This window comes from Anomaloglossus baeobatrachus, chromosome 4 (genome assembly GCF_048569485.1).
Source record: "Anomaloglossus baeobatrachus isolate aAnoBae1 chromosome 4, aAnoBae1.hap1, whole genome shotgun sequence".
NCBI classification, from domain to species: domain Eukaryota; kingdom Metazoa; phylum Chordata; class Amphibia; order Anura; family Aromobatidae; genus Anomaloglossus; species Anomaloglossus baeobatrachus.
Genome location: NC_134356.1, coordinates 91,403,907 through 91,414,103, shown reverse-complemented (window position 1 = coordinate 91,414,103; position 10,197 = coordinate 91,403,907). Strand labels below are relative to the sequence as shown.

Here is a 10,197-nt window from a genome sequence, read left to right as displayed (position 1 = left end):
AAAGAGCCTGATTGCCGCTATGTGTCACTTATTGGGCTGCTTGGTGCTCTTTTGATAAAATCAGTTTTATCTGCTGCAGATCTATGATTTCTCTGAATGGGGAGCTCTGTACAACACTGCTGACACCAATTGACAGCTTTCTATGTACACTGTGCATAAGCAGAAAGCAGCCAATCAGTGAAGTGGGGGCAAGCTTATATAAAGAAGGCAGAAGAAGACTACCTGGCATGAGACAACTAGCCATTTAGTGAATCTCCGGCTGATAAAACACGGATTTTATGAATACAACATAAAGTAGCCCAGTAAGTGATCACTGGAAACAGTGTCTCTGCCCCTACAGTACACTGCCTGCATACTAAATAGCAAAAACCTGCTGACAGCCTCCCTTTAACACCATCTCCATTGAAACGGGACCATATCCTACAATAGGAACCTAGAGAAATTGTAAACGTAAACCCATCTCTTCCAAGTTCTGCAACAAACTGGGACGTATTATTCCATTAATATATTACCTGGCTCTTCTTGGTTGGTATTGTGGTGTTTCTGCCGATTAACTTGGTAAAGACTCCACCTAATGTTTCAATTCCAAGTGACAATGGTGTAACATCCAGCAAGAGTACGTCGGTGACATCTCCGGCCAACACTCCACCCTGAATAGCAGCTCCAATGGCAACAGCTTCATCAGGATTAACCGCTTTGCTTGGAGCACGGCCAAACAAGTCTTGCACTGTCTGCTGAACCTACCGTAGATCACACGAAAACTGGATTAGGAAATGTTATATCCAACAAAGTGACTAACAAAGTACCTGCATTGTGACCCTTAAACACATGCAAAATGTTTTATACCTTTGGCATTCTAGTCATTCCACCGACTAGGAGCACTTCTCCAATGTCACTCTTGCTCACTTCGGCATCTTGCATGGCTTTCTGGCTTGGTGCAATAGTTCTTTTAATTAGATCACCCACAATCCCTTCAAACTGAGCACGCGTCAACTTAATATTCAAGTGTTTGGGCCCGGAAGCATCCATGGTGAGGTATGGCAGATTTATATCAGTCTACAGGAGCAGAGGAAAGAAAACAAAATAAAGTTCTGGCAAACTACTACATAGTCATGTTAATTATCCTCTTGGAAACCCAAGGTCCATTTTTTTTCTCTACATTGACAATCCTTTCAGCAAGTAATGTGTAAAATAAACCCACCTGCACAGATGAGGACAGCTCACACTTGGCCTTTTCTGCAGCTTCTCTAACTCTTTGTAAAGCCATGTTGTCCTTCATTAAATCCACTGCAGTCTGGAAGGATAAAAGAGACAGAACATTACTAATGCAGACTGCAAAGGTTCATAATATTAGTCATTTTATCAGTCATATTTTACTCAAAATGCAAACTAGTCCCCTGCCTTCTGCTTGTAAGAGCTGACAGGGAGGACCTCTTCACAAGCAAATATCAGGGAGACAGGCTGAGGCTCAATCGCCTCGGTTGTGTGAGGAGACAGCGGATCTGTTACCGATTCATCAACTTCTGCCATGCAGTAAAGTTAAGTAGAGCAAGTGCAGTGTGATGAGGCGCAACACTCGGTAACATCTAAAGCCTGCTTTACACCTTACGATATCACATACGATATCGTATGCTATCGTACCCGCCCCCATCGTATGTGCGGCACGTTCAATTTGTTGACCGTGTCGCACAAACTATTATTTCCAGTCACACGTACTTACCCTTCCATACGACCTCGATGTGGGCAGCAAACATCCACTTCCTGGAGTGGTAGGGACGTTCAGCGTCACAGCGACGTCACACGGCAGCCGGCCAATAGAAGCGGAGGGGCAGAGATGAGCGGGCCCTAAACATCCCGCCCACCTCCTTCCTTCCGCATTGCCGGCAGGAGCCGCGGGACGCATGTAAGATCTGGTAATCGTTCCCGGGGCGTCTCACACTGCGGTGTGGTACCTCGGGAACATTGAACAACTCGACGTGCAATTTTAAGGAAATGAACGACGTGTATGCAATGAACGGTTTTACGTTCAATCGCAATCACACGTAGCTGTCACACGCTACAACACCACTAACAATGCCGTATGTGCGTCACTTACGACGTGATCCCGCCGACACATCGTTAGATTTGTTGTAGCGTGTAAAGCCCGCTTAAGGAATCAGGAGAAATGGAGTCTGCAGTATATGAACCATATCAGCAGGGAAGATGCAGTCAACATGGCAGGTATCCTAAATGGACCAAAAAGTCATTGCAAGCACAGTCTTAAAGTGTACCCGTGGTTTCTTTTCCCATATCAGTATTGGGGAAATCTGTCTTTACTGGATAGAGATGTGATATTAAATGCTAACACCAACTTCATTAAATGGTGTACCCCAGAATACGGATATTGAGCAAAAATATTGCGGCTTTTGGCGCACACACACCTTAAAAAATACGGTACTAATTTTAAATGACGTATGTTTCTTAATGAATTAGGTGCATTGTACAACAACATGTAAACTGTTAAGACTTGCGTGTACAACACCCGTCTTAAAAAGAATCAGCCCCTCAGTATTTACAGTGAGAAAGATCAATCCTGGGGGAGAAAGAAGCAGATTTCTCTGCTAAAGATATATGTCAAAGTTTCTTATGCAATCTAGATTTATGAAGTTTTTTTTTTTTTTAAAATGATTGTTATGCTTTGACCTCTTCCTGGGAGAGCCAATTTTTCAATTTTTGTGCTCCCCTCCCCTCCACCCCATCAACATAGCTGTATGAGGTTACCTTTTTCTTTCCAAGGACAGTTGTAGTTGTTCCTACCACCATTTACTTACCATATAATGTGAAAACCAGGTAAGAAAAGTTTTTAAAAAGATGGGGAGAAGTGAAGTGTTAAATGGAAGGAGGGATTTAGAGAAAGGGAAATATGATAGCAGAAATTCTGAACTTTAGATTAGATCCATCTATCTTAGGTCATATGTCGCCACGTTTTTGCCAATATATAAAGAGTAGCCATTTCCACTAGCCACTAACCTCTCTCTTGAACTGCTTCACGATATGTTGTAACAAAGCTTGGTCAAAGTCTTCTCCTCCTAGGAAAGTGTCACCATTGGTAGATTTCACCTCGAAAACACCCTTCTGAATTTCCAAGATAGAAATATCAAATGTGCCACCTCCAAGATCATAGACTGCAATACTAGAATAAAAGCACAGTAAACACAGATATCAGATGTCGATGGAGAAACACAGATTCACATAGATCAGGCAGGTTATGGAGAATCTGGTACAGGACTCCACAAACATTTAGTAGACAAGAAATTAACTTACACTTTATCATCAGACTTATCCAAGCCATAAGCAAGAGCCGCAGCGGTTGGTTCATTAATGACCCTCAGAACATTGAGCCCCGCGATCTGCCCGGCATCTTTTGTTGCCTAAGAATAAATGTGGTCATCACTAATGGTTTCCGAAATATCAACAGCAATCAAATTGCGTAGCAGCGTCAAGTACAGTCATCAAGTGCGATAACAATTCTACAAGTCTCCTAAAAAAGTCTTCTGCTGATTTACTTTACAAGGACCCTGCAGGGGAGTTTTGGGGGTTAATAAAATGTGTGTGTGGGGGTGTGTGTGTGTGTTTAAATTTAAAATAAAAGGATGTCGTCGTCATGATCATAATCCTCATTGTCCACGGAGACTAGATCCCTCTTCGGTGAGGCCTGATCAACTTCCAATTCCAGAAGTTGACATTACATCACCGGACAAAAGACGTCACTGTACCCCTGGTCTTGTGATAGGGATGATCAGACCGTGATGGCGCCGCTCATAGGCAGCATGGACAACATACGTTATTTAGAAAGAAGGGAATTTTGTTTACTTACCGTAAATTCCTTTTCTTCTAGCTCCAATTGGGAGACCCAGACAATTGGGTGTATAGCTATTGCCTCCGGAGGCCACACAAAGTATTACACTCAAAAGTGTAAGGCCCCTCCCCTTCTGGCTATACACCCCCAGTGGGATCACTGGCTCATCAGTTTTAGTGCCAAAGCAAGAAGGAGGAAAGCCAATAACAGGTTTAAGGACCAATTCAATCCGAGGAACATCGGAGAACTGAAACCATTCCACATTAACAACATGTGTACCCGAAAAAAACGAAAAAACCCCCGAGAAAACAGGGCGGGTGCTGGGTCTCCCAATTGGAGCTAGAAGAAAAGGAATTTACGGTAAGTAAACAAAATTCCCTTCTTCTTTGTCGCTCCATTGGGAGACCCAGACAATTGGGATGTCCAAAAGCAATCCCTGGGTGGGTAAAAGAATACCTCATGATAGGGCCGTCAAACGGCCCTCTCCTACAGGTGGCCAACCGCCGCCTGAATGACTTATCTACCTAGGCTGGCGTCTGCCGAAGCGTAGGTATGCATCTGATAATGCCTGGTAAAAGTAAGTAGACTCGACCAGGTGGGTGCCTGACACACCTGCTGAGCCGTAGCCTGGTGCCGTAATGCCCAGGACGCACCCACGGCTCTGGTAGAATGGGCCTTCAGCCCTGAAGGAACCGGAAGCCCAGTAGAACTGTAGGTTTCAAGAATTGGTTCCTTGATCCTCCGAGCCAGGGTGGATCTGGAAGCTTGCGACTCTTTACGCCGACCAGCGACAAGGACAAGAGTGCATCCGTGTAGAACCTGAGTGCTCTCACCAGATCCAACAGCTGCAAATCTTTCTGAAGTTGGTGGACTGGATGAGGACACAAAGAAGGTGAGGTGATATCTTGATTGAGATGAGAGTGGGATACCACCTTATGGAGAAATCCCGGAATCGGGCGCAGAACTACCTTGTCCTGGTAAAGGACCAGGAAGTAAGATTTGTATGAGAGCGTTACTAGCTCGAAAACTTCTCCTAAGAGCCGTGACCGTACTAGAGAGGCCACTTCCCGTGAAAGGTGGGAAAGGGAAAATCTTTCCTAGGCTCGAAAGGCGGCTTCTTAAGAGCAATTAGAACCTTGTTCAGATCCCAGGGCTCTAACGGCCGCTTGTACGGAGTGCTGAGAAGACAAACTCCCTGCAGGAACGTGCGTACCTGCGGAAGTCGTGCTAGGCGTTTCTGAAAAAATACAGATAGCGCTGAGACTTGTCCCGAGAGGGAGCTGAGCGACAACCCATTTTCCAACCTAGATTGCAGGAAGGAAGGAAACATAGACGATGGAACCGGCTTGGGAGAAACCCCTTGAGCCGAGTACCCAGATAAGAATATCTTCCACATCCTGTGGTCAATCTTGGCGGACGTTGGTATCCTAGTCTGTCCCATGGTGGCAACCACGTCCTGAGATAATCCTGAAGACGCAAGGCTCCAGGACTCAATGCCACACCGTCAGGTTGAGGGTCGCAGAATTCAACTGGAAAAATGGAAAAATGGCCCTTGAGACAGCAAGTCTGATCGGTCTGGTAGTGCCTCCGGTTGGCCCACCGTGAGGTACCACCGATTCGAGTACCACGTCATCCTCGGCCAATGTAGCGACGAGGATGGCGCGGCGGCAGTCGGGCCTGAACTTGCGCAGCACTCTGGGCAACAATGCCAGCGGCGTGACCCATAAGGTAGCTAGAACTGCGACCAATGCTGAACTAAGGCGTTCGCCGCCAGAGATCGAAGATTGTGAGACCGTGCCATGAAGCCGGGACGATGTTGTTGTGCCGTGACGCCATTAGGTCGACGTCCGGCATCTGTCAGCGGCGACAGATCTTGAGGAGACCATACGCCTGCGTGCATACCCTGGCGACTGAGGAAGTCTGCTTCCCAGTCTTCCCCTGGGATGTGAACTGAGGATACGGTGAATGCCGTGCCTTCCACCCACGTCAGAATCTGCCGGATTTCCTGGAAGGCTTGCCGGCTGCGTGTTCTTCCTTGGTGGTAAATGTATGCCACCGCTGTGGAGTTGTCCGATTGAATTCGGATTTGCTTGCTTTCCAGCCACTGCTGGAAGGCTAGTCGAGCAAGATACATTGCTCTGTTTTCCAGAACATTGATCTGAAGGTTGGATTATTTCTGAGTCCAAGTACCTTGAGCCCTGTGGTGGAGAAAAACTGCTCCCCACCCTGATAGACTCACGTCTGTCGTAACTACCACCCAGGATGGGAGTAGGAAGGACCTTGGGAAGTACATGAGGCGTCTCAATGTGTGCGACTGGTCCTTAAAGGAGAGATTGTAGCCTTGTCTGTAGTGAACGCTGTTGATTTAGCGTAAGCTTCACTATCGCTGAGAGAGTATGAAACTCCATGCCTAGATATGGTAGCGATTGGGTCAGGGTCGGATCTGACATTGAAAGTCGATGATCCACCCAAAACTCTGGAGAGTCTCCAGCGCAACATACGGGCAGTGTTCCCTAAGAGGGTGCCTTGACCAGGAAATCGTCCAAATACGGGATCACAGAGTGACCTTGAGAGTGCAGAACTGTCACTACTGCTGCCATGAACTTGGCGAAGACCCGTGGGGCTGTCGCCAGCAGGAAGGAAGAGTTACGAACAGAAGGTGTTCGTTTCCTATAACCAAGCGCAGAAACGCTGGTGCTCTGGATCAATCTGCACGTGGAGATAAGCATCCTGTCTATTGATGCTAGGAAACCTCCTTGGGACATTGAGGCGATGACGGAGCGGAGTATTCCATCCAGAACCGCCTGGTGCTCACGAGCTTGTTGAGCCGTTTTAGATCCAGAACGGGACGGAACGACCCGTCCTATTTTGGCACCCGAAATAAATTGGGGCAAAAACCGTGACCTTGGTCCTGAAGAGAAACGTAGTCACCACTCCTTCTGCCTATAAAGTGCCTATCGTTTGCAGAAGCGCAACGGCTCGGCCGGGAGGTGGAGAAGTTCTGAAGAATCGAGTTGGAGGACGAACTAAACTCTATCCTGTACCCGTGAGACAGAATGTCTCTCCCCCAACGGCCATTGACCTATGGCAGTTAAATATCGCCAAGGCGGGAGAGCCTGCTACCGAGCGCGGATGCGAAGAGAGGAGGCTGCAAGTCCTGAGGAAGCCGCCTTGGAAGCGGGTTTTCAGACTGTCTGTTTTGGGCGTGACTGAGCCCGCCACGAATCTGAGCTCCTCTGATCTTTTTGAGTCCTTTTGGACGAGGGGACCCCTGCTCTGTTGGGGTTTGTTTGTCTGGGCTGAGGTAAGGATGAATCTTTACCCTTGGAGTGTTTAATGATTTCATCCAAACGCCCACCAAACAGTCGTTCCGCAGAAAAAAACAAACTGGTTAAGTACTTTTTTGGAAGCAAAATCTGCCTTCCATTCACTTAACGACCAGGGTCTGCGTAAAAACACGGAGTGAGCAGACGCCTCTGTCGTACGGCTCGAAGAGTGTAGGACAGGCGTGATCGCGTAAGACGCAAATGCAAACATTTGAGAGGTTAAGGATGCCACCTGCGGTACAGATGTACGTGTGACTGTGTCTATCTGTGTAAGACAAGCTGAAATGGCTTGGAGTGCCTCTATGGCTGCGAATGCTGGAGCCAACGGCGCGCCTACAGCCTCATAGGTGGATTTCGACCAGAGATCCATCTGTCTGTCAGCGGCATCTGTAAGTGGAACCCCATCTTCCACTGCAATTATGGATCTAGCCACAAGCCTGGAGAGTGGAGGATGTCCCTTGGGACACTGGGTCCAGCCCTTGACCACGTCAGGGGCAGGGATAACGTGTATCTTAAGCCGCTTGGAGAAGCGCTTATCTGGATAAGCGTGGTGTTTTTGGACTCTCTCTCTGAAGGCAGAGTGGTCCAGAAAAATACCTAATTTACGCTTGGGATACCTGAAATAGAATTTCTCCTGCCGTACAGCTGGCTCCTTCACAGGAGGAGCTGAGGGAGAAATGACCAACATTCTATTGATGGACGCTATAATACACTATGGCGTCCCCAGCAGGTGTACCGAGATTGAGAGCGGTCTCAGGATAAGACTCCTGAGCAGCTATCTCCGCTTCAGCACCCAGAGAGTCCACCTGCGGGACCCTGACCAGTGCGATGAAACTGAGGGCCGCTCAGCGAGCCCGCTTAGGCTGTCTGGGACTGTCGTCCGTGTCAGAGCCGTGACTCTGGGATGCACGTGACCCCCCCGGAGCTGTAATTGTTCACACTGAGGGGGACCATGGATCAATGATTCAACAGTGCTCATGGTGTGAGAGACTTGTCTGGACTGCAAGGCTTCTAGTATCACAGCCATAGTCTCAGAAAATCTGTCAGTAAACACTGCAGACTTCATCCCCAGCCTCTGGATCATTAGCAGAGACTCCGGCTGAGTTGGATACAATGGGGGTGTATGTAACCTGCCGGCCATATAGCCGTACCTGCTGTACCGGCTGCATGGAAAACATGTGCTTCTGCACCTCTGTTTTCCACAGAGAGTATGCTGTAATCTCCTCCGCACAATAAGGAGGATATATACAAAAGTACGACCAAAACAGTGCAATGCATAGCGTAGAAGCATATATCTCAATGCACTTCGGCACTAGTGGGGTTAGCACCACAAGTGCTGATTAACGCCTGCTCACAGCGATTGTGTGAACCTCAGAATCCCTGTCAGGGTGTTCCCACACTTGTCCGTTTTATCGCTATAGAAAGAACTGACAATAATGGCTGCCGGCGTCCTGTGTTAGAGAAGGAAGCCGTGGGCGTGCTTGAGAAAGTGCGGGAATCCGGTTTCACAGTGCACACAGTGAGAGGGGTGGAGTATGCAAAACATACTCCAGCTCTCCGGGCTGCCGTGATGTGCAGCGTCACGCCCCTACCCTGACTGGCAGGCCTGTGGGCGTTAACGAACGAACTAGGCCGCAAAAGCCGGGGACTCGATTTATAAGCGCGGCCGCCGTAAAAGCGCGGCCAGCGCGGAAGTCCCCGGCGCACCACAAGTCCCAGCCGCGTCGCAGTCCCAGCGGCCGGCGCGACCGTTCTACATAAGTCTGCCCACTCAGCTAAGCTGAAGTGAGACAATGGCACAAGCGCAGCAGCGCTGATGTCCCCGGCGCACTAACACACCCAGCAATGCTGCGGTGTGCGTGCGAAATGCACGGGGACACAGAGTACCTTGAGGAAGCAGGGCCATGTCCCTGATGTACTCCGCTCCATATCCAGCGTCTTCTCCAGGGGCTGCAGATGGAGCACGGTCTCAGTGCCTGGAGACCGTTAAAATCCCACTTCGCCCAGAGCCCTGTAACAGGGATGGGGAAGGAATCAGCATGTGGGCTCCAGCCTCCGTACCCGCAATGGGTACCTCAACCTTAACAAACACCTCCGACATAAAGTGGGGTGAGAAGGGAGCATGCTGGGAGCCCTGTATGGGCCCTCTTTTCTTCCATCCGACATAGTCAGCAGCTGCTGCTGACTAAACAGTGGAGCTATGCGTGGATGTCTGACCTCCTTGCACAAAGCATGAAAACTGATGAGCCAGTGATCCCACTGGGGGTGTATAGCCAGAAGGGGAGGGGCCTTACACTTTTGAGTGTAATACTTTGTGTGGCCTCCGGAGGCAATAGCTATACACCCAATTGTCTGGGTCTCCCAATGGAGCGACAAAGAAAAGTCTTCTGTCACAGCTTTACATCGATATGGCCACTTTGCTATGAAATCTTTAAAGCCTTCTCTGATGACACCCCATGCATTATTTATATAAACTATAGGGATGGGTAAGAAGAAAGTTATCTACGCCTGTTGCCAGCTTACCTGCCTTTGCGAGTCATTGAAATAAGCAGGAACGGTAATTACTGCATTCTTTGCTGTGTGGCCCAGATAACTTTCTAGATAGAGAGAAAAACCACAAAAAAATGTACCATTTTTTTTAAATTCTAACTATATAGTTCAAAAGAACGTACAGGCATGAATCTCTGCACTCGAACCAAGTGGCAAACGCTACTTTGCATAGAATGTGCACACTCCCCTCCACAAATTGTATTCACCTTAAGCATTTGCCCAGCCCCCCCCCCAAAAAGGTAATATATATATATATTATATATATAGTAGGATTTTTGTGTACTCACCGTAAAATCTTTCTCTGAGTCTTCATTGGGGGACACAGGACCATGGGTTATGCTGCTGTCACTAGGAGGCTGACACTAAGTAAACATAAAAAAGTTAGCTCCTCCCTAGCAGCATACACCCCGAGCCGGAGGCGGGCTCAGATCAGTTGGTGCACAAGCAGTAGGAGGAGTACCAGAATCACCATACATAAAACAC

At 48.2% G+C, this 10,197-nt stretch overlaps 1 protein-coding gene across 1 annotated transcript in view; it reads right to left on the bottom strand.

Annotated features, from left to right (window-relative positions):
• The window catches only part of HSPA9 (heat shock protein family A (Hsp70) member 9), a 77,536-nt gene that overhangs the window by 52,410 nt on the left and 14,929 nt on the right, over nucleotides 1-10,197 (bottom strand). The window contains exons 3-8 of the mRNA XM_075342279.1: nucleotides 9,688-9,761; nucleotides 3,304-3,410; nucleotides 3,010-3,172; nucleotides 1,202-1,294; nucleotides 847-1,056; nucleotides 513-740 (exon numbers count right to left, since the gene is read on the bottom strand). Of these exons, the coding sequence (XP_075198394.1) occupies nucleotides 513-740; nucleotides 847-1,056; nucleotides 1,202-1,294; nucleotides 3,010-3,172; nucleotides 3,304-3,410; nucleotides 9,688-9,761 (875 nt within the window). The remainder of the gene's footprint in view (nucleotides 1-512; nucleotides 741-846; nucleotides 1,057-1,201; nucleotides 1,295-3,009; nucleotides 3,173-3,303; nucleotides 3,411-9,687; nucleotides 9,762-10,197) is intronic.